General features: G+C 36.9%; 1 protein-coding gene across 4 annotated transcripts in view; it reads right to left on the reverse strand.

The window, feature by feature from the left end:
• Positions 1 to 10,177: 10,177 nt before the first annotated feature.
• SLC13A1 (solute carrier family 13 member 1) overlaps positions 10,178 to 24,509 on the reverse strand; it is a 233,938-nt gene continuing 219,606 nt past the window's right edge. For 3 of the 4 annotated variants that reach the window (XM_042923367.1, XM_042923373.1, XM_042923364.1), the window contains exons 11-17: positions 23,948 to 24,046; positions 23,429 to 23,530; positions 19,999 to 20,105; positions 16,931 to 17,040; positions 13,917 to 14,078; positions 12,370 to 12,507; positions 10,178 to 10,343 (exon numbers count right to left, since the gene is read on the reverse strand). In XM_042923367.1, coding sequence (XP_042779301.1) covers positions 10,206 to 10,343; positions 12,370 to 12,507; positions 13,917 to 14,078; positions 16,931 to 17,040; positions 19,999 to 20,105; positions 23,429 to 23,530; positions 23,948 to 24,046 — 856 coding nt within the window. In that variant the 3' untranslated portion in view covers positions 10,178 to 10,205. The remainder of the gene's footprint in view (positions 10,344 to 12,369; positions 12,508 to 13,916; positions 14,079 to 16,930; positions 17,041 to 19,998; positions 20,106 to 23,428; positions 23,531 to 23,947; positions 24,047 to 24,509) is intronic. The other variant, XM_042923380.1, reaches the window with a different exon arrangement.

Raw genomic sequence — 24,509 nt, forward strand, 5'->3', positions numbered from 1 at the left:
GTAAAAAGAGCATTATACAGTGATAAAGGCATAAAGTACATAGCAACCTTATGTTTACACACCAACCAAAAAGTAGAGTTTTGAAAAACATAAGAGCAAAAGCGGATCAAAATGCAAGTAATTGACAACTCTACAATTATAGGCAAAGATTTCAAAAATCCTCTCTCAATATATATTGGCATAACAAGTAGGAAAAAAAAATCGGTAAGAATACAGAATAATTGAAAAAAGTATCACCAAATTGGCCCAATTGACACTTTACAAGTCTCTGCTCAACAACAGCAGAATACATACCCTTTTCAAGGCAGAATATTTCTCAAGATAAACAATATTCTTTCATAAAGAATCTCAATAAATTTAAAATAATTTAAATTCTACAACTCTTCCAGACAATTGAAGAGAAGAAAATGCTTCCTAACTCATTCTCTTAGGCAAGCATTGTCCTAATACAACAACAAAAACAACAAAGTAAGGAAGCTACAGACCAATGTCTATCCTGAACACTGGTACAAAAATTCTTAACAAAATTTTGGTAAACAAAATCTAACAATATACAAAATACACAATATCATGTTCAAAGTTTGTCTAATTCAGTGTAATTTAGCATATTAAAAGACTGCAAAATAAAACTAGAATATAAGCTCCAAAGGTGCAGCAAAAGCATTTGACAAATTCCAACATCCATTCCTAATTAAAATTTTTTTTTTTTCAACGTTTTTTTTTTTTTTTTTATTTTATTTTTGGGACAGAGAGAGACAGAGCATGAACGGGGGAGGGGCAGAGAGAGAGGGAGACACAGAATCGGAAACAGGCTCCAGGCTCCGAGCCATCAGCCCAGAGCCTGACGCGGGGCTCGAACTCACGGACCGCGAGATCGTGACCTGGCTGAAGTCGGACGCTTAACCGACTGCGCCACCCAGGCGCCCCATCCATTCCTAATTAAAAAAAAAAAAAAAAAAAAAAAAACCTTTCAGCAAACTAGCAGGAGAAGAGTTCCCTCAATCTGATTAAAAAGGCTCTGAAAATTCAACAGCAAACATTCATAATTAATGGTAAAAAAAAAAAATGCTACTAGGAGAAGAAAAAACAAAGATATTTTAAGATAAAATGGGAAATAAAAGTAATCAGATTGGAAAGGGTGAAATACTGCTGATTTTATTCACAGAAGATATCATGTAGACAATTTTATGAAATTTACCAAAATAACAACAATAAGAAAAACCCCCCAAACCCACTCCAAAACCCAATGAGAAATACTAAGTAAGCTTAGCAACGGTGCAGGTACAAAATCAATTTATAAAAATGTATGGCATTTCTAAATCATGGCAACTATCAACCAGAAATTGAAGCTAAAATATAAGACCACTTACAATAGCAACACTTAGGGTTAAATATGTTTAAAGATGAACAAACTGTACATTTAAAACTATATAATATTGCTCAGAGAAATTAAAGAATACCTAAATAAATAGAGAAATGCAGTGTGTTCATGGGTCGGGAGACTCAAAATTTTTAAAATTCAATTCTTCCTCAGTTCATTTATCCATTATGACTAGAGTTCATTGGGTTCTTGTTCTAGTCTCAAAAATGTTTGTTTCTGGTACACAGCTTATTTTAATTGTCTAAGGTGGTAAAAGTCCCTCAACTCCGTCAAGAAGTGCTAGGAAAGGAAGGACTCTGGAAGCTAGTCTGGAAGTCCAACATCTAACACATACAAAATTGTTTGAGGAATTGAAGTCTTTCTTCAAACTAGAAGCCGATTTCACGGCAGTCATGTTAAAATAAATCAAATTTCCTGTTTTCAGAACATCTCTTCTTTCTTTCCTAAACTGTGCCACCAAAACTTCCCCTACTTTCTATCAGGATGACATGGAATTTGAAAGCCATTGTATGAAATATAAGGTATGTAATTTTCAAGCTCTATTTGCAAATTTATCCATAGGCCATAATTGAATCTGGAGTAGATGTGCAAAGTGATCTATTTGTAATTTCTTTGTGTAGAAGCACTGTTAAGAGATCGCTATTCTGAGATTCTAACAAACATAGTATCTGACTTTTCTGAGGAATCTAAACCACGTTTGCTTAAAAAAAAAAACGCGTCAAGAAACAAAAAACAAAAAACAAACAAAAAAGGGCAGAATGAAGCAATTAGAATGAATAAGGAAAAATAATGGAAATGCTGGCTATTTCACATGGATTCAAGAGCACACAAATCTTCTTGGAATGAAGGAGGAGGCTGCGTGACATTTCTGATATTTTGGTAATCTTCAGGGCGTACTTTTTACAGAACAATAACCACAAAGGCATAGCATCTGACTCAGTGGCCCAGCCGTAGACGTGCTGCTGCGGGGAGGTCAGAGGGTAGGCTCAGCTCAGCAGGTGCACAGAACTACAGCTGTCAGGATTCATCAACAACCCTGCAGACAATGCTCCAGGGAGCATTGGCAACATGGGGAGTTTTGAACTATTTGAAAATCCCTGAAGTGAAAACTAATGATGAGAATCATTTAATGGAGTGAGAGGCTCATTCGATATGAACATAATGCCACATTATTTCAGTAAGTTATTCAACTTGGCTTACAGTACTGTCCATGGTGTCTAAATTTCCTCATAGAGTCTTTGTGCACTGAATTCTATATAAATTGAGGTCCATTAAAAAAAATACATACTTTCTTCACTGTTTCACCTCCAGTGTTCTCTCTCAACTAATTGGGTAAACATTAGAAGATTCTCTGGAAATCTCTGCTTAGGTGTTATGAACTAGGATTAACCTTTCTAACTTAAATCCTAAGGTTTCAATGAGATCTTGGCTAAGAGCCTCCTGAAGAAGGAGTCTGACCAAGTCTAGTGATTTTATGAGTGCAATTACTTCTGTGTGCTATGATGAGGAATAAAAATGATACAACATTGAGAAGAATACTATCTCATACTGAGCTTTTACTATGGCCAGTTACTGTTGTAAGTGTTCTCTGTGTAATTAACTCATTTAATCCTTGTAACTCCATGAAAATATCCTTCTGCCTTCCCATTTTCAGATGAGGAAATTGCAGCATACAGAGGTTACCTAACACATCTGAAGACGGAATCGTGAGTGGAGAGCAGGGATTCAGTGCTGGCAATCAGCCTCCAGATCCTATGCTCACAAACACTTCTTAAGACAAACAATGGTTTTGGTCTCCGTTTGAGCTAGGCTGATGTGCTCTGTTCTGTGGCTATAAGGTTGCATCCATTATTTTTAATGACTTATTTAATGAATGAATGAATGAATATACTGACTCTTCTGGGTATAAGATGTGAGCTTCAGGCTCTCTCTCCCTTGCACTTAACATGCAGTCCAGCAGGAAAGCAGACTAATGGGAAGGAGTGTGGTACAGGTGGGGCTTAGACACACTTTCCTCCTCAGACTGCCAGGACCCCAGAGAGATGCAGAGAGCATCCAAAGTCCTGAAAGCCCTTCAAGCGGTGGATCAATAGAGCTTGTGGTTACAATGAGGAGATGTTGACTTCAGGGATGATGTGAGTCGCGTGAGTACATCTTTCAACCAGAAGTGAATGAAAAAACCAGTGAGAACTGTACACTTCCGAGGACTGTGCATCTTGGTGGAAGCCAGTCTAATCACAAAGACTAGATACATTACAGTCACTCAGTGAGAGTTTCACATGTACGGTCCACAAAACTTAGATAAAACTGTAAGCTGAAGGAAATAAGAGAGAGGATCTAAAACACAAAAACTAAGTTTGACTAAATTAAACTCTGAAATCCGTTAAAACACTGAAATGGTGAATTCGGCTTTGATTTAGTTAGATTAAGTGTCCTACTGCCAAGAAAATGGGACTTGAGAGCAAAATTAGACTATTTTGTCTCCTTAGAACGGTACATTTTGCTCTTCTAGTATTTTAATTCTACTTGGTTTTTCAAACCCATATATTTATCAGTTTGATTATTCACCATTTCTTATTATGTAACATTATCTTCTTCCTTGAATTCTTTTTCTTTTGATATGGCCAATAGAAGTAATTTTGGAGCTTTGGTTAGTGGTAAACTGTCTTAGTTTTTGTTAGTTTGAAAATTCTTTAGTTTTCTTTTTTGAAATTTTATTTTAATTTATATTTTGGAGACAGAGAGAGCATGAGTGGGGGAGAGGGGCTGAGGGAGAGGGGGAGAGAGAGAGAGAGAGAGAGAGAGAGAGAGAGAGAGAGAGAGAGAATCTTAAGTAAGCTCCACTCAGCGCAGAGCCCAATGCAGATCCCACAACCCTGGAATCATGACCTGAGCTGAAATCAAGAGTTGGGTGCTCAACTGGCTGAGCCACCCAGGTGTCCCTTCTTTTATTCTTAAAACATAGATTTTCTAGATATCCAATTCTTTGTTTTAGCACTTGAAGATACTTCACTGTTTCTAATTGCTTTTGAGAAAGTAGCCTTAGTCTAAGCCTTAGTCTTCTATTAAGATCTTGTCTTTCTCTTGGTTGTTCAACTATTCACAATCATGTAGGTGAGTGTACATTTACTGTTTCTCCCCCCTAAGTCCTGCTTTGGATTCATTATGCTTCTTGAAAATCTGGATTCGTTTATTTTATTAGTATTGGAAAACTGTCACTCGTTGTATTCAGTGATTGTGTCTCCTTCATTTTTTAAATCTACTCTTGGAATTCTAATTGAACATATGTTACAATTTGGCATTCTAGCTTGTATTTTTCTTTACTTCCATTTCAGGGCTCCTTTTGTCTATCTCTGTGTTGCATTCTAATTAATTTTTTTTGGAATGTGTTGTCAAGTTCACACACTTTACTGGTTTGTAAAATGTGCTATTTAACCCATTCATTAAGTTTTTAACTTAACTTATAGTTTTCATGTCTAAAATTTCTATTTGATACTTTTTCAGATCTATCTGGTCACTTTTTACAGTCTCTCATTCCTTATTTTATTTGATTTCTATTGTTGTCATAAAAACTACCACAAATTTACTGGCTTAAAACAAGAGTCATTATTATCCTAAAATTCTGTAGATTAACAGACTTGTCCAAAACAAGTCTCAGGATTAAGATCAAGGCATCTTCCAGGCTGTGTTCCTTATTGGAGTTTCTTGAGGAGAAACTCAAGGATTGGCAGAATTCAGTTCCATGAACCTGTAGGACTGAGGCCTCTGTTTTCTTGTTGGGTTTCAACCAGGGGTCATTCTCGGCTTCTAGAGTCTTCTGCATTCCCGGCTTATAACCCCTTTCATCTTCAAAAACCACTGATAATGAGTTCAGGCCTTATAATGCTTCCAATCTCTCTGACTCCCATTGTCTCATCTCATCCCCTTGACTCTTCTGTATTCCTCTTTTGGTTTTAAAAGCTCATATGATCACATTAGGCCCATCTGGATAATCGAGGATAATCTCCATATTTTAAGGCTAGCTGATGAATAAACTTAATTATATCTGCAAACCCCCTTCATTGCAATACCTAGATTAGTGTTCGATTGAATAACCAGAAGACAGAAAACTTAGGGAGACATTTTTAGAATTCTGCCTACCACAATTATTATATTTCTCATACCCTCTTTTATATTGTCAAGCATTATACTTCCTCATTTTATATTCTGTATTTGATAAGTAGAGTATCTATTGTCTTTGTCCTTTGGATTATTCAGCCACATATGTGGCTCTTGCACAGTATTTTTATGTCTTTGCAGAATTTACAAGTTTTGATTATAATCTCTCACAGAGATTTCACCTTAGTAATTCTCTGAGCCCCAGGTTGAAGAAGGTGCTCCTTCCTTTTGCCAGATACTTGGGCATACTACCAACCCGGGATTGTTTTAAGATAAAGTTTCAGATTAAGGTTTTTTTCCCATACACACTGGTATTGAGAGTTTAGGCCCCTAACCTGCACAGTTACGAATTCTCAAGGGGGATTTTACTATTCAACCTAGTGCACAGGCCAAAACATGAAGGTTCCTTTGATGTTTTCCTCTATAGGATGGGCTTTTTTCCCCCAGTTCACATTTGCTCTGAGAATACAGCCCTTTGAGATCCTCACTCAATGTAGTTTTCCATTCAACCTACACTTGCTTGGGTCCTGGCTTTGTCACCCATCCCTTGCTTCCTGTGTATCTACCCATTAAAAGAAAATTTTGAGATGTCTAGGGATTAACAGTTGCCACTGTCAGTCCTTGGTTAAGTCTCTGGGTGCTTTCTGGTGCTCAATCATCTTTCTCTTGAGGACTTCCATTATTTTCTTGCTGGCATAGGAATATATGTTATACGATATTTTTTATTATTTGGCTTAAAATCTACTCCCCCTAAAAACACTCCCAGTATCTATACCACTATACTATAAGTAAGAAAACCTCCTTTATTTCTTTTTTAAACCCTGAGTCTTTTTCTTCTTAGGCAAATGATGATCCCCATATTTGGAAAAACCCATTGATTTCTGCTTTAGTTCTACACTGTTTTACTGTTTACTCTTGGTCTAGTCTGGTCTTGCTTTTACAAACACAGTCTGGGGACCTGTGTTTTTGATATCTGCATCCTGAAAACTTACCTAATAACTTTTTACCATCCCCCCCCTTTTTTTTTTTGAGAGAGAGGGAGAGAGAGAGAGAGAGAGAGCATGCATGTGAGCAGGGGAAGAGCAGAGGAAGAGGGAGAGAGAGAATCTTAAGCAGGGTCCATGCCCAACACGGAGCCCAACATGGGGCTTGATCCCACGGTCCATGCCCAACACGGAGCCCAACATGGGGCTCGATCCCACGACAGTGACATTATGACCTGAACTGAAATCAAGAGTTGGAGGCTTAACCAACTGAGTCACCCAGGTGCCCCATAATTTTTACTTTGATTGAAGTGCTTCTGGGGCGCCTGGATGGGTCAGTCGGTTGAGCATCAGACTTTGGCTCAGGTCATGATCCTACTATTCTTGGGTTTGAGTCCCACATCAGGTTCTGTGCTGACAGTTTACAGCCTGTAACCTGCTTCAGATTCTGTGTCTCCCTTTTTCTCTGCCCCTCCCCAACTCATGCTCTGTGTGTCTCTCTCTCTCTCAAAATAAATAAACATTAAAAAAATAAAGTGCTTCATTTCTTCTTTTGCTTAAAAAACTTTTCTTTAATATTTATCTATTTTTGAGAGAGAGTGAGACAGCACAAGCAGGGGAGGGGCAGAGAGAGAGAGGAAGACAGAGAATCTGAAGCAGACTTCAGGCTCTGAGCTGTCAGCACACAGCCCGATGCAGGGCTTGAACCCATCAACTGTGAGATCGTGACCTGAATCGAAGTTGGACGCCTAAATGGCTGAATCACCCAGGCACCCCAATCTTTATCAAATATTTAGCCATGGCAGAGATATAATAATGTATCAAATAATAAATCTTTTATGTATTATACTATGTAGTATACATTTCAAGAAACTTCCAAAGTACCAGGATATTATATTATCAATTTTTGATAACAGGGTTGATGACTCTCATTGGTTAAAAGCATACTTCCCTACCTCCCAGGCTGAAAGGAGAGAACAAAGCCGTGTTGACCAAATGAGGTGGAAAGAGTGCAGACATCTGAAGGGAAGGAAGTCTGAATTCTAGAGATGCTGACATGTACAGAGGCAGCTGAAGTGAGTGAAAGACACACACATATGCCAGTGGGGCCTCCAAACACTTGCACGAACAGACAGTAAATAGGCACTTAGTGAAATTGCTACTATTATCTAGACAAGATCCAATCCTGAGGAAGATACTGGGACTTAAAGTGACAAAGATTTCTAGTTAACCTTTAAGAAAGGATCAGGATAATAACAAAAACACTCTCTACCATGGAGTGGGAGGACAGAGATTTGTTTGATCATCTGTTTAGATTGCCTTTTGGAAACTTCCAAAGACAGTATACAACTTTCAAACTAAAATAGCTTGAGAACTTTGATGTAAATGGGACAAATGTGAAATGGATGAGTTAAGTCATTTTTGATATGTCAACTAAACATAAAGGTGGAGCAAGAGAACAGTATGGCTCACTTAAACAAATTTTGACTGAGTATTATTTTTCTTGTACTCAGCTGGCAGCTGTGGAAGCAATTCATTAAAATGATTCAAGCTGAAATGTTTGTATTATTTTTTTGAAGGGAAAACGTCTTCATTCTAATTTGAAAAGTCATTTCATTTTTTCATAATGAAAATGTATTCATCACATAATATAATTCAGCAGTGATAAATTGAATGACTAGAAAAAAAGCCAAAAAGTAATAGATTCTATTGATCATAAGTAAAAGTATAACATATGATAGGGAAAAAAATAAGTGAATAGGGGGAACTTAGAAGACATACATAAAGCAGCAATATATTGTAAGGCTTAAATGGACAAATTTTTAAAAAAATGATAAATTTTGCATTGACTAATAGGCAATGAACATAGACAATCTATAATATATAATTTTTAAGGGATGTCTTCCTTTTTAAAAACTACTTTTTGCTATATTTAATTTTCAAGAACAACCTTATAAGTACCATCATTTGCATAAAAGCCAAATGAGGGCTGATGACTTCTATCAAGATTATCAAGATTAAAAATACCAAAAGTATTTTCTTAACCTGTCTTCCACTTTATTTTTAGCATGAGAATTGTTATGTTTTAACTTCTCCATCTTTTCCTAACTGTGCACATTATTTTGTTTTTCATTGTCATTTTTTCCCCTGTGGTCGAATTTAGGAAATGTCAATAGACCTTATTCTTTTTCACATCCTGAGTGCTAGGAGACTATTCTCTTTCTACTTTTGTTTGGATGTTCAGATTTCTTTTTTCTTCTCTTCTCTTTTCTTTTTTCTTTTCTTCCCTTTCCTTTTCTGCTTTAAAGTTTATTTTTGAGAGAGAGAGAGAGAGAGAGAGCAAGCATGAGTGACGGCAGAGAGAGAGAGAGAGAGAGAGAGAGAGAGAGAGAGAGAGAGAGAATCCCAAGCAGGCTTCACCACCAGCATAGCGCCTGACACGGGGCTCTCAAACCCACAAACTGAGATCCTGCCCTGAGCTGAAATCAAGAGTCAGATGCTTAACCAACTGAGCCACTCAGACACCCCTTCTTTTTTTTTGCCCATGAATAACTTAATAACTATTAATTTAATAATTATTAAATTATTAACTATTTAGTAATAATAAAATTATTGTTCAATAGTTAATTTAATAATTTTTATTTCGTAAACATGTCAACAGTTATATTTTATTCTTATTTTTCATCTGATATTTTGCCTCAATGTTGAAAATAATGGAGTTATGTTACTTTTTTCTATCTCTATACATAGTGATAATTCATTTAGATTTCTGAATCTTCTCTTTTTACATATGACATTATGTATTTCTGATTTATATTTATATTTTGTATTTATGTATTTATAAGATAAACATATAAACAAAACTGTTATACATATACATAAATGTGTTAATAGTTTTATAGTGTTTAGCTTTCTTTTATACCTACACTGTGCTAACAGTGCAAATCATAGCAAGCATTATTCACAGCTCTACAAAATGCATTTCTTAGTGCACTGAGATATAAAGGTATGAATTATATTAATCCAACCATAAGGTCAAGTAGACATTAATCCTTATCTATGAGATTTCTGTTGTTTAGTGGATTCAACTATGATTTTAAAACTACCAGTTCAATTTCAATTTTCATATCATATGTATACGTCAAAAATAATCTGGTATTTTTTAAAATGACAGAGTGCAGATTTCATTTAAATTAAACCTTTCTTCTGTACCAGCAGATGACCACTGCTTTGGTTTTTCAACAAATTCCCTTCAGCAACACTACAGAAATGATTTATCCAAGTACCTAATTAACTGGTATGTTTTATTTCCTATTTCTAGCTTTATGGGAAGTTTCTGAAATACTAAATTGATGTTTGAAATGTTACACCAAACCAAAACTATAAAATGAAATAAATCACCTAATCTCTTTGAAGGTCATGTTATAAATTACTCTTACGTTGAAGCAGGATGCACAGGGTCTATGAGCAAAATCTCAGCTGTGAGCTTCTTGATAAAGGCACGGAGACGCTCTTTGGTGTGAACTCTGGGTTATGCCAGCAGGTTTTGAGCGTTTACTGGAACCACAAAAGCTACATCAGGACTAATTTAAATGTGTCATCAATTTTCCAAAGCCAAATCTGCAGTGAATTCTCAATCGTTCTCAAAACTCACCACAGGATAGTTATAATGTTCATGCTTGTCATGGCATGGTCGCATTAGTAATTGGAGGAGCCCAAGAAGGGTAAGTAGAGAGGTCAAACAGAGTCACAATCCAGGTGGACATGCCAAGCATCACCACAGCGACACCCACGATATTAACACCAAGTCCAGCTTTAACCTTGAATAGGAAAGAGCATAAATGTCAGTCTCCCCAAAAGAAAACCTATAGGAGAGTTAGAACACTGTAGCAGAAAGTATATGCCAGATTTACATGCGCCCTAAATGATGTGTGTAAATTGTTGTCATTTAATAAAACAATGAATTCTTCCATTCATGTCAAAGGAGAATCCGTCCCCAGCTAAATGACATTTAGTTGGAGATGCTGAGAGGTTCCTCTTAGGAATATACTGGAATCATCTAACTCAAGAAAAAATCCCTTTGAAAAATTGCCATTTCATGTTAAATCAGAATTTGAGTTTTGAGGTCTTGTCTTTCAGTGGGTCAGGTTCAGGTCACGATATGATAACTGGATCCTTCATGTTCACTCAATACCATTATTAGTTTAGCCTTTAGTATTCTCCTATTGAGATTTAATAAAATGCCACTTCTATCCACCTTTCTTAGAGTGCCCATTTTTCTGGCTCTTATGTCATCATCCTGGTAGCTACTAAAAATTTCAAAGTTGTTTTCTATCCATTAAAACAGAGACTGGCAAAATACTGCCCATGACCTGTTTTGGTAAATACAGTTTTATGGTACTAGAACTATGACTATTTGTTCACATATTGTTGTTGGCTGCAGTCGTGATACAATGGCAGAATTGAGTAGTTGTGACAGAGAGCATACGGCCCACAGAGTGTCAAATATTTACTGTCTGACTTTTTACAGGGAAAGATTGCTTACCTCTGCATTCTCGGTTTTAAAGCATGGAGCCCCAAAGCAAAAGGGGATATCTAGTGATGATTATTATAGGAAGCCTCCTTTTCTTTCTATGCCAGCCACTCACTTATTCCAGAATCCTGTTTTTATTGTTTAAATTCATGTGCACAGGACACTGGTTATATGGTGTCATACACATTTTCTTTTCCAAAAGAATATTATGTGACTTCTGCATAGAGGCATTTCCAAAATGTTTACATTGCAGGAATGTAGGGACAGCAATGTGTGTGGCAGGAGGGAGCTGGGACTTAACCTGGGGAGTGCACCTGCAGAGTAAACTAATGGAAGTTACTTTCATTACATTCCTGTTTGGTTTGGTTTGGAAGTCGGTGATCAAGATTTGGGGGAGACTAGAGTATTCTCAAGCTAGTCCTTGCCTACCACGGCAAACAGCCACGAGCAAGGGAATGTAGAAAGGGTCACAGTGACCACCTGGCTGAATACAGACAGGCCCATCAGGGGACCCACCCCCAAATATCCAAAGGCCCTAAATGACCAATGGGCTACTTACACCCAGGCTCAGTTACCAAAAAAGGGAAAATTCCATATATTGCCAAACCTCTTCAACTTCCTCCTTTAAAAACGTCCCCCACCCACTGCCTCCTTGCAGACAGCCTTTCTTCTGCCGTCCTGCCCGTTGTTCTTGTGGTGTATTCAGTCAACTTCTATCTCCTCTGTTCTGCCTCAGGTGGCTTCCACCTGATCGTTGCCCCACATTTTGGGGCCCCCATCGGATCGGAAGAAACACCACACGTAGACACCACACTAAATGTTCCGTTATGACTTGCTTGCACTTTCATGTCAGATGCCACTATTAGAATCACAACAAGAAAGACGACTTTTCATCAGCAGGCACTGAGCCCAGTATGTTATTCAAAGTGAATGTTGGTTGGTTGCAAAGATGTTTGTGATAGAAAACCACAGGGCGTGACTGCTGAATTTCATTAATTCTATTTCTTCCTTTTGCCTAGGTCAAGTTGGATTCTGATTTTGACATGTAAGTTTAAGCCCTTGTGTGGAACACAGTCTATGCTCTTTTCCCTCTTCCAGGGTGTTACTGATGCATTCAGTATCCGTATTTGTGACTGCAAATTCTAATGGCATGTTTGCTTCTGGTATCACTCTTGAAAACAATTCTATGACCAATCATGTACTCACCTTCAGAAACAGAACTCAAGCCATGCTTTCCCTGGAAGTTGATTAGTGTGTAAAAGGAGCGATAACGCAAGACATTGGACCTGATTGTTTTCTTACAGCTCACTCACCATGTCAATTACTTTTAGATGGCCGTATGAAAAAACAATAGCATTGGGTGGATTTGCTACTGGTAGGAGGAATGCAAATGAAGTACACAGAGTAGAAGGTATCAAAATATAAAGAGGGTTCACTTGAATGGCGTCAGCCTGTTGGGAAAGACAAAGGAGTCTAAGTAAAATTTTGAGGTAGGCACCAAGCATCAAAATGAGCAAAATTATTATAATAAACTTTCGCAGAAGCAGGTTAAAACTTAGACATAAAATTGTACACATAAATGCAACTCTAGCTTGAAGAATATTTTTCAGAAATGTCTCTTCCTCTTATTGTTGTCTATATGGTTATTGATGCCCATTTAAGTATTAAAGCTCAGTTCATTTAGAAAATAAAGTATCATTTATTCCAGGAACTAAATAAAAACAGAAGCAATTTATCATTTATCCAGTGTGCTAGGTGCTCTGTGTGTGTGTGTGTGTGTGTGTATTTATATAAAATAACTTAATATTCCCAATGACCTATGAGATGGCTACTATAGCCCCAAATAACAGATGAAGAAACTAAGGCCCAGAAAGGTTAAAGTCCAGACACAAAGGTGGCAAGCAGTAGAGCTTATGTAGGGGCTTATGTCTCTCTGGCTCCAAAGCTTCTCATTATTCCATTAACTTTTCTGCCTCTGCGCCATATATAATTTAAAATTTGCTTAGGGATCTTCACAGAAGAGTCACTCCTATTCTTAACTCATCATCTAACTTTTCTAACTGTGCCATTTCATCTGTTCCCTGTTGAGAAATAAAAAACAGAAAAACCAAAATGGTATTTTTCCAGTATAAACTGTCTACATTTCTTCTCTAATTTGAAGCAGCAGCTTAAGAATGCTATCATATGCGCCTTGAGCTGGAGGAGAACAATTTCAGAAGGGCAATCCTTCTTGATTTAAAGTGCTACCTCTCACCAAACTTAGCCGTCCCAATAAGGAAAACATTTTACTTAACGCTATTTCTTGTAATTGCTAGCTAGGTGGGGAGAAAAAAGGTAGATTGTCGTTTCCTCTCTCTCCTTGCAAATCTGGTTTTTACTTATCTTTTAAAATTATTCCCTGGGCTATAGAGAGAACCAACCATGTCTAAGATATTTAAGCTTAAAGCCGGAAGCATAAGCCTAGCTTCTTATTCACTTGAAAATCACCTATATGAACCACTTCTCCTGGAGGGAGAAGTGTCAGTGTTAGACATCTAAATACTGAAGTTGCCAGGAAACACTGAATCCCAAAGTCTCACAGCTGGAAAGGATCCAGGCTGACCCTTGTACTTATCTGCAAATGAAAAATCTGGGCAGAAAGAAGGTAAGTACTGCTCTTAAGATCTTGCTGCTTGAATGTAGAACGGAGTTCTGCGTTGAGGTCTCCCAAAAAAGTATCAACCCAAATAAAGACCACTCTATAAGTTACTTATAGGAAGATCATTCGCACCAAAAATGATTCCATACCACAATATGAGAACAAGCAAGGTAGAACACTACACTTTTGATGAGTATAAAAGCAGATCAATGAGATACCCACCAATGAAGATAATATCGGGAGAAGAAGGGTAATGGTAGCTGGATTGCTGGCTACCTCTGTTAAAGATGTGACAAGCAAAGAAGATATCAGAATTATTAGCCATACTGGTAATGAACCTAGAGGGGATAATTTATTTCCTATCCACTTAGATAGTCCTGATTCCTAAAAAAAAAAAAAAAAGAAAATAATAATAATTTGTAATGTTATTTGTAAACAAGTCATTTTAATCACACAATTTAAATATATAAAATGTAACCTTTGCCCTAAGAACACAGTTTCTAAAATATAACTTTAATCTTTCATATTTTCCCATAGTTTGGTAGATCTAGGAGGCTCTGACATGGAGAAGTTCTCAATTATTCTTATTTTAACACTACCAACATGCTTTAGGAAGTTTGAATTGTCTTCCCACATTTTTTAAATTAAAATTTAATTTTACCTAATTTATATGGACAAATCACGTGGTACTACAGGACTTTAAGAAAATGGAAGCCCTCTGGTCTGCCTCTCTCTATTCCTACGTTGTGTTCCCCAGAGACAATTTTCAACCCATATTAGCTATTTATAGCTATTTTTTAAACTATGTGTTTTCCTAATTTGCTAATTTAGATTTTGTTTACTGACTTTCTAATACGTTACATAAGGATTCAGCTTTCTTACACCATCTACCATACATGTATTTCCTGGCCCTCCATTTCCTTTACTCATATATCAACATTTTTTATTAAATCAATATTTAAATTTTTCCATTAGGATTATATGAATATTGTTCATACCTGAGACACTTAGTGTACTGTGATTATATTAAAACAAAGTTAACAGGCTTTTAAGAGAGAGCGAATTACAAAGAGGTGAATGCTTTAGTAGCTAGCTGCTCTCTCACCGCTCCCACCCAGGAGGGTTATTGAGTTCTGGACATTTGCCAAACTAATTACAGTTTGGAACAAAATTTTAAAAAATGAACTGTCTCCAAATCTTTGTAAAGTCAGTTTCTAGGGGCATATTTTTCCACAGCCATATTTTTGAAATTCATGGCTTCAATATACCCACTCAGGGATAGGGTCATTCTGGATATCCCACAGAAACTTAATTCTATGTACCAGGATTTTCCAAACCATAGAAGGTTTCCCTAATTCTTCCAGTGGGAGGGGCTAGTGTATCAGAGGAAGTCCACACCTTTTAATTTTCTTGGATTTTGCAATTCTAGGGTCTGGCCAATGCTTTTAAAATCACTTTGAGTATCTAGAGTCCAATCCGGACAGATATTCTGGGAAGGAGACATGAACAAAGTTAACATCAGTGTCAGAATTACCGATTCTGATTCCCTCACAGTTCAAATTAGCAATAAAAATAACGGAAGTTACTGATTCTGAGAAAGCAGATCTCATTATTTCTGAAATAGTAGGGGAAAAAAGTGAATTTGCCTTATATTTCTATCATTTAAATTTGAGTGGTCTATGAGGCAAGCCAAATCTAGATGTAAAAAGGCATTATAAGTGGCCCTCAGAATTGAGACAATTTCTGAGATTTTTCACCTATTAAGTTGAAAGTTTTGTGTCCAAATGCCATACAGAAAAATTGACAATAAAGTAAGAAGCAAAAGACAGTCTCCCTAGAGGCTATTTAGAAGATAGCAGATAGTTATTCACCTTGAGAAAAATAAAAATTTAACTTTCCAGAAACGAAAAGGCTGGACACAACACATCTCTCTCATCATCCTTTTTACTCTGATGGCTGAATAAGGAAATGGAGCAGCTGTGAGCTTTAAGTGTTTCACAGATGACTATAAGACCCAGAAATGAGGGTTTTTAATTAGTCAAAGAGTAAAAACTTTCTCATGGACTTTTTAAGAAGATGCTTTTTTCCAGCAGCCCTACAATGACTTTCAAGTGACAAAGGCCTCCCCAGACTTCTACTTTATATAAACTAGATAGTAGATGACAGGCCAAAGAATTATTCCTAATGGTGGTTTTATTTCTCCCTAAAATTAGACATAATGTAGTATTAGCAATGGTTATGTAAAATTCTCTCTGGACTTCATTCAATAAACATTCACTAAATACTTTTTTTTTTAATGTTTATTTATTTTTGAGATAGAGACAGAGAAAGACAGAGCATGACCAGGGGGAGGGCAGAGAGAGGGAGACACAGAATGTGAAGCAGGCTCCAGGCTCTGAGCTGTCAGCACAGAACTCCATGCAGGGCTCGAACCCCTGAACTGTGGGATCCTAACCTGAGCCAAAGGCAGATGCTTAACCAACAGACCCACCCAGGTGCCCCAACATGTACTAAGTACTTTTAATGTACTTAATATGTAATAAATAAGTGATGTAATGAAGTACTGTTACTTCTTATTCTTCTTTGACAGCCTTAGGACTATGATATATTGTAAATTTTTAAAAAATGTTTATTTTTGAGAGAGAGCCAGCACATGCAGGGGAGAGGCAGAGAGAGAGAGAGAGAGAGAGAGAGAGAGCAAGCGCAGAGCCCTTCAGGGCAGAGCCCAAAGCCGGGCTTGATCCCATTGATCCCATGAACTGTGAGATCGTGACCTGAGCCAAAATCAAGAGTAGGACGTTTAACTGACTGAGCCACCCAGGCCCACCTGGACTATGATACACTGAAGAGAAGTCTGTGAGGTACTCAAATTCATCATGAAATAAGGTAAAGGTATAAAACAAAATGTTTTGCTAGGAGTCATTGTACATATGATTTTTGCATTTCTTTCTTACTTAGCTGGTCTTCTAGTACCATTTCATGGTTTAAGAATTCTAATCTTCTTTGCTTTATTCCTTTTGACATGTTGGGACATCATAAAAAATGATGTTTTATGCTCACAGCCTGTAAAAATTATTGAACTCACTTTATTTGTGTGGTATACTCACTGCATGACTATTGAATTCTGTATCATTAAAATGATAGGGTGAAGTTGAATATGTCAAAGCTTAAATGTCTCTTGTTCTTCTTTGGAAAAGTCTAGTTAATTGTTAAGTATCTTAGACACAGAGTATTACCTCACAGCCATCTGCCAAGGCAAACCCTCCACCAACAAGGATGGCTATATCCCAGGGCATGAATGACTGGAATTCTTTCCAAGTAATCAGCGGAGAATAATCAAAAGCAACTGCAAAACACAATTCCCACAGTTATACATTGCTTAAAAGATGACAATATGACATGTATTTGTTTTCATTACCTGAAACTGCCATCTCATAAGAAGTTTTTAATATCCCTCTATTGTTTTTAGGTAAGTAACTTGATCTGAACTTTGAGTGATTTCTACCTGGCTGAGGTGGAACACTGTATTCCAAAACAAACAAACAAACATAAACATGACTTGGAAAAATCCTTTGGATCATATTACAGATTTAGATAGATTATAACATTATCATTTATAGTGCCATTCATTCATTCATTCATTCATTCCACTAACATTCTGCCTACTATGAGTAACACAATGCATTGACTATACTATTCTTTGCTATTCAAAGTGTCTAATACGACATTGGTTCTAATATCATCACTGTAGCATTATAATTTTATTCACTATTTTCTTGAACCTTTATTTTTTCAAATCATGAGGAGGGTCATAATAGATTCATCATGATTTCAGTTTAAAATCAAAGTTCAGATTAAATAATTTAAGTATCATTCATAAGACTCTTAAAATTCTTATAAAGCAATTATCATAAAGACTTCTTTTGATATTTAGGTCATAATGGCTCATTTGATTTGTTGAGAAAAAAGGTCATCCATGAATATATTATTCCCATTTAACATTTGTGTGTAACAAGTGGCCTTCTACATGGTGAGATTTTAGGGTTACTACTAAGACTCCTTCCTATCTCCTGTTAAACCTAAACCAAACTTACCTTCACTATTGATGGAGATTTTGCTCTTCCTTGCTTGAATTAGGATATATATACCCTATTAAGGCCTGCCTTGGTGGCTCAGTCAGTTAAGCGTCTGACTCTTGATTTCAGCTCAGGTTAGGATCTCATGATCTTGAGATCAAGCCCTGCACTAGGCTTTGTACTAGGCATGGAGCCTCCTTAAGATTCTCTCTCTTCCTCTGCCCCTCCCCACCTGTGTGTGTGTGCTCTCTCTCTGTCTCTCAAAAAAAAGGGATATATTTTCTGTTAAAACACAAACATTTCTGAAATATACCTCTCATGTAAAATTTAACACATAATGTCTTGCCATTTTTAAACCTAGTGTGAATGAGTTTATCAGGGAGAACAGGAGTTGAAGAATGAGAAGACAGAGAATGGTAGACATTGGTATAGGGGCCAACGGCAGGCTGCCCCAAGATGGGCGACTTTGTCATGAATGTTATTTTGAGTTAAAAGCAATCAAAACCCAGCAGACTTGGGCACCTGGATGGCTCAGGAGGTTGAGTGTCCAGCTTTGGCTCAGGTCATGATCTCATGGTTCGTGAGTTTGAGCTCCACATGGAGCTCGCTGATATAACTGCAGAGCCTGCTTTGGATACTTTGTCCCCCCCTCTCTCTGCCCCTCTGCTAGTGCTCTCTCTCTTAAAAATAAAACAAAACAAAACCCCCCAAAACATTAAAAATACAAACAAAAAAACCCCAGCAGATTCAGAAAAAGTTCTTTGCCTCCCCACTCAACTATGTTTGTACCAGGAAGAGAGAGATTAACAAAGATTTCTCTTTACCTAAGAAACTTATCTGCATAATTGGGTAACCTTTGTTTTCCAAACATCTCCTTTCACCTTCCTGCTATTGGTCTTTCTCCTCTGTATCCTCAGACCCCTATCCCTCTTCTTAGCTCATATAAGGGTCATGTTGCCTCACTGTCTTTGGAACTTCCATGTCTGTGTGGATTCCCTGTATGTACACCATTAAATTTGATTTTCTACCATTAATCTGCTCCTATCAACTTGAGTCTTAGTCCAGCTGGAAGGATCTTGAAGGGAAGATAAAATTCTTTCTCCCCAACAGAAGCAAGGCTTTTTCTGAGAGGAGGATTCAAATGTGGGAACCAGGGAAGTTAAGCCAAGCATTGGTACCTCAACACTGGCCACTAACAGGCCATAGGGATTTGACTTCAACGGTCAGTGTCCTCAGGGTCTCACAGAAATTATTACTCTGTATTACAATATCTCCTTATAACACACTTTGAGATGTTCTAGACTCAAGTAAAGAACAAAAGCCATTTATTTCTACATTATGCTATTTATATATATCATCTCCTAGAAATCTGACTCATTAGTCGCTTATCAATTTGGACACAGGGAGTCAGGTGGGCCAACTCAACTCCATGAATCCAGGTTCCACCCATGCAAAAAAAAAAGAAGGGACAAATAAAAGAAAATCCAACAATAAAACCCCCCACCCTCTACTAGACTATTTCCAAACAATTTTAAACCATTTGTCCTACAATAACAACATAGGAATCTGACTACCAAAAACACCTGCTATATTAGTATAAAGCATAAATGGGGGGGGGGGCGGCAGAATCCTGTGTTTAAAAAATATGTGTGTGTCAGGGGAAGGGGGGTATGCTCACATAAACAAGGATACTTCTTTGTCCATGTATTACAAAGACAATGAATGCTCCCACTGAATACTACGTCTTTCATTTGTGACACTAGGGTTCTGGCTAAATGTGGGCTTGATTTGCATTCTCTCCAGGATTACTATGATGATGTAAATACTCTTTCCCTTGAAACTCCTCACCTTTTTAGATCCTCAGCATTTATTACCAAGGGCTCATCATGAAGTATGACTTTCAAGTTCTTGTTCCTATGTTTGCCAATAGTAAGATTAATTCTGATTATGGCAGGGGAAGTGGGCCTATTGTGAACCAAACAGTATCACTCATAGTGGAGTTCTAACCATGTTGCATAAGGAAATCTACTTCTCACTTCTGCCAAGTAAGATGGTTCTCCTTGCAGGGGGAGAACACGTGCTGGCTGAATAAGGGTTGCGGTGTGCAAACAGGGCGTGCTGTGGAAGCATGTCCATTCCTTCTGTTCTAAGTGCTAACTGAAACCAATGGAATTTTGTAATTTTTGCTCTTCTGTCAAATTCATTCAGAATTATAAATAATACTCAACCAATTTCTCCTGTAGGTGTAGTTTTAGTCAATCTCTTAGCTGGGATAAGAAAGAATAGAAGTCCTATAAGTAAGGCAACAGTTGAATCTGTAGCAAAACCAGGATACCTGAAAAAGGACAGATGTGTACATTAAAAATAGCAGGAAGAACTTGAATGAACTAAACAACAATCGACTATGCTAATAAGCATACAAGTAGTAGTGGAGGTATAGATTATTTATTCTGGATAATCAGGTCTAAAATCTATGGATTTCCAACTAAATGATATAACTTAGTGAAGCCGAAAATCTCAGACCATGTTCTCATTGTTTCCATATATGTCTCCTACTTTCAAAACCATGAATACACATGCTAACATAATGGCCCACACTTTTTAGGCAAGGCTCAAGGATTTGGTAAGTGATTTTTTTCTTTGAATTTTTTCATTTAATATACTGGCAGAGAACTGAAGCCAAAACAATTGCTAGACTAGGCAAAGCCCTGTATAATTGTTGTATAACATCACAGTATTGACTTGTGGCAACGAAAGGGTGTTTCTAGAGTCCTCTAAAATTCTTCTGTAAATTATGAAAAGAAATTGATCTGTTTTTCTAAGATATAACATCTGCTACTGTGATTATAGGCCCTAGCCATATCATACAAATGAAATCAACCCATTTAATGCTTTGCACCCTGTGAAACTCAATCAAGAATATTAATTATTAGAATGGTTTATGAGATGCTCATAAATGATCACTGTACAAATTAAGAGTGATTCAGGAACAGATGGGGTCTTAGAATCACTAGGTCATTCCAGCAAGTAAGACAGGTTCCCAGAAGCCTCAACTGTTAATAAGCACCTGGAAACCAGACATGAATGAAACAGACATACATAATTAAAATTCAGTTTTAAGATTCAGCAGTATTAACTAGTGAATCTTTGTAACCTGAGAAGAAATACGTACACCCTAAAGATTATTTCGCTGCCTTGTGACTCGGCAATGTGTACATACTATAGAAGCTCTCTACTCCTGTGATTTACTTGAACAGTATAAATAATCAAGGAAACACATTATTTTTATTCAATCTGGCAACTTTAGGAAGGAGTCTGTTTTCCTTAAATATAGATTTTATTTATTTCTTTGCTGAGTACAAAGCTATTTGGTGTAATTTATTCAACAAAATTCACCAATATTTATTATTTTATTGCTCCTTATTTCTTTTACTTGAGTTATAATTTTTTATTGTAATTTTACCAAATTAGGTCAGGCATCATGTAATCTGATTTTGTTTTATATGAAAAGACACATTGAATTCAGTCCAGGTTCAAACAGATGGAATGAAAACATTAGGTGGTAGCTATAAATCTTGATATATCATCCTAGCTTTGGAAATTCTAAATGCTTAAAATCTCTATATTACAAATATATTCTACAGAATATACTTTACATAAAATCAAGCCATAAATATTGAGGTAATTGTGTTCCCAAAGACTTTTAAAACCCTTATTATTTCAGTACTTGTTTATTTTCATTTTATTGTTACTTGATTATGAACTAAGGTTGTCTCAGTATTACAAAATATTAAGCTTACACAAATTTTATTTGCTTTGGCGATTTATGAATCAAAGTCAATTAGACCTATATCTTCAAATTCCTTCTCCTCTCAAACCTTTGTTCCTTTTCCTATTGTTTTCTCTCAGAATTCTACATAACACGAACACCTGACCATAGTAAATATACTCTCTTTTCCTGCTGCAAACAAAATATCTTCTGAATTACACTTTCTTCCTATAAAGAACAGAAATGAGAAACTTACTACGTTGAATTCATACTGGGATTTCTTCCTGGTTTTTATTAGCTACTATCTGATTTCATTTAGTGTTTACACACTAGTGTTTAGAGAAGACTCTCCCTACTTAGGTTAATAGGAGTGGAATTTTGAAAAGGAAACTCACTTTTTATGTTGGTTTACAACCTATTACAAAACTAAAAAGTAATAATCAAACTGTTAAATGATAGCTTGCTATGAATAACAGGATGCTGCTTTTGTTTAGACTTCTCAACGTGAAAAGCTTTAGTCCTAAACAAAAGGTTTATCAAGCTGAAGCCGATCCTTTGAAACACGCTACCGCGTCACACTGCTTCACTTGTATGTTCACTAGGAATTTGCACACAGACCTCGCACCTTTAAAAAATGTTGCGAATGCCTATATTGCCAGAAGTCTCTATTCAAGAAGAGAAGGACCTCTTTATTCCATGTCAGCAGAACACCTTTAACTAAAACAATTTTGCTTTCTGTCCCCAGAGACATGGATTCTTGCTGCGGGATGTGAGACAGGAAGTCATCATCGGAGATCTGCTCAATTTAGGAAGCAGAGTACTTCAGTGAAAGACAGATTGGGAACATACATTTCAAAACCAAAGTATTTATATTGACACATAGGATGGCCCTTAATTTAGAAAATTACGCTATCATCCTCCCCGTGACTTCATATGACTCAGCAGGACTGCTGGTCTATAAGACACTGCGAGACGAAATTAACTCGACCCAGCTGCTAACATTAGTTTGTAAAATCAGTCTTATTACTTATTCAGGAATTCTTTATCTAAAAAATAGGGATAGGGATGGATGTATAGTGAACTAGTATAAAAAAGGAACATAATTAGAAAAAAAAGACAAGATACTGGCCTGAGTAAAAAAAAATAAGTTGGCAAAAATCACAGAATATGAATCCATCTCAGGTTATTACACTTGACCTTAGCCAAAAGGCTGAGAAGCGATCCATCTCAGGTTATTCACAAGGATGGAGTGGCATTTATCTCACTTCATAATAAATATTGCATTTCTGTAGGGAGTAAGGGCAGCACTACTCTTTTTTTTTTTTTTAAAGTTTATGTTATTTATTTTGAGAGAGAGAAAGAGAGAGAGAGAGAGAGAGCGCAGAGGAGGGCAGAGAAAGAGGGAGAGAATCCCAAGCAGGCTCTGCACTGTCAGTATAGAGTAGGGCAGTGCTATTCTAAGTGCTGTTATTAGCCTTATTTCACAGATGAAGGAACTGAGATATAAGTGGCTTGCCCAAAGTGGAAGATCCAGAATACACCTCAAGCAGTGAGGCTCCACAGTCTGCACTCCAAAACACCACAGATCATGGCTTTCCTACAGATTATATTTCTAATTTTGTAAGACTGGGAATAGCTTTGCCTAAAGGAGCCTGACTTTTAGTTACAGAATATTTGATTATCTTATCTGCAGTCTTACCTTAAATTTCATTTCTTATTTTTTTTCCTGAAAAGATTAGAATTAAATCTTTTCAGTGGAAAGGAAGGGGGAAAAAAGTCTCATATAATCTTATAGAGTTATAGGAACCACTTAGGAGAAAACCAGAAAAAAAAAAAAAACAAAAAACAAAAACCAGGAAGGTTTGACAAACATAATATGTAATGCTTACTTGGAAAAAAGTGCAGACCAACCGGGAACAAACCCAGGATCTCGGCTAAACCATAGCAGAGCCATCACAATGAAGAGGACCAAGGTCACAATTTCCTGATACCTGTGCAAAAATTCCCATCATTTCATTTATTTTCTCAGTCAGGACATTCGTAGAAACTCCCTGAGCTATTGCCAGAGTAATCTTAGCAGAACGCTAAACGCTGTAAAAACCAGATGATTATGTGTCAACAATCTGAGAGAATCAGCACAGTTAGAAAAGGACTCCACTCCTCTATGGAGTCTTCGGCTTCCTTTGATTCTACCTGGTAAATTTCAGTGAGCTAAAAGTATGTATTTTGTCATGTTGAGATCTATTTACAAGGGCTAGCATAATCAAGGCCCTTATTAGGTGTCCTAAACACATTATAGACTATTATGTGCCTGTTTCCCTTTGCACGAATACTTGCAGTATAAACAGTATGCACCTGTGTGAGCATGAGTGTGTTTGCTTGTGCGTCTGCGTGCAGGTGCATCTTACCTTATTGGCCCAAGTTTTTGGTATTCTTGTTTAATCACCTCAGCACAGGCTTTTTGCTTGACTGTTTTGGTCTTGCCACATTTGAACATCTCCTTAAAACTGAAAAGAATAAACTTGTTAAGCAAAGAATTCTCCCTTCATAGAAGAGATTTGTGTGAAAGCTTTATAAAATACGGATCTCCCGGCCAATAACAGAAATCTGTCTTGGTGCCTATACCTCCATCACCTTCTTTGAATGTCCTCTCCCCTTTTTCCTCTTTTGCCTGGTTTTCTCAATTTGCGAGACTTAATTTTTGTTCCCCATTTTCACACATCTTCCCCTGATCTCTTCCTTTTCTACCTCTGTTTCTACCTCTGTACCCTTGGAATTTTGCCATGAGATGCTCATCTCTAACGCTTTATTATATACCTGATTGTTACAGATTTTAATCTATGTCTTGTCTATCTTGACTGTTAATTGTTGCACATGTGTAGGTTTTATCTCCCTAGTGAGATAACCAATTGTTTGAAGGCAGGGGCAGTGTCATAGATGTTCCTTTTGGTACAGCGACTCTCAACACTG

Source organism: Panthera leo, chromosome A2 (genome assembly GCF_018350215.1).
Source record: "Panthera leo isolate Ple1 chromosome A2, P.leo_Ple1_pat1.1, whole genome shotgun sequence".
Lineage (NCBI taxonomy): Eukaryota > Metazoa > Chordata > Mammalia > Carnivora > Felidae > Panthera > Panthera leo.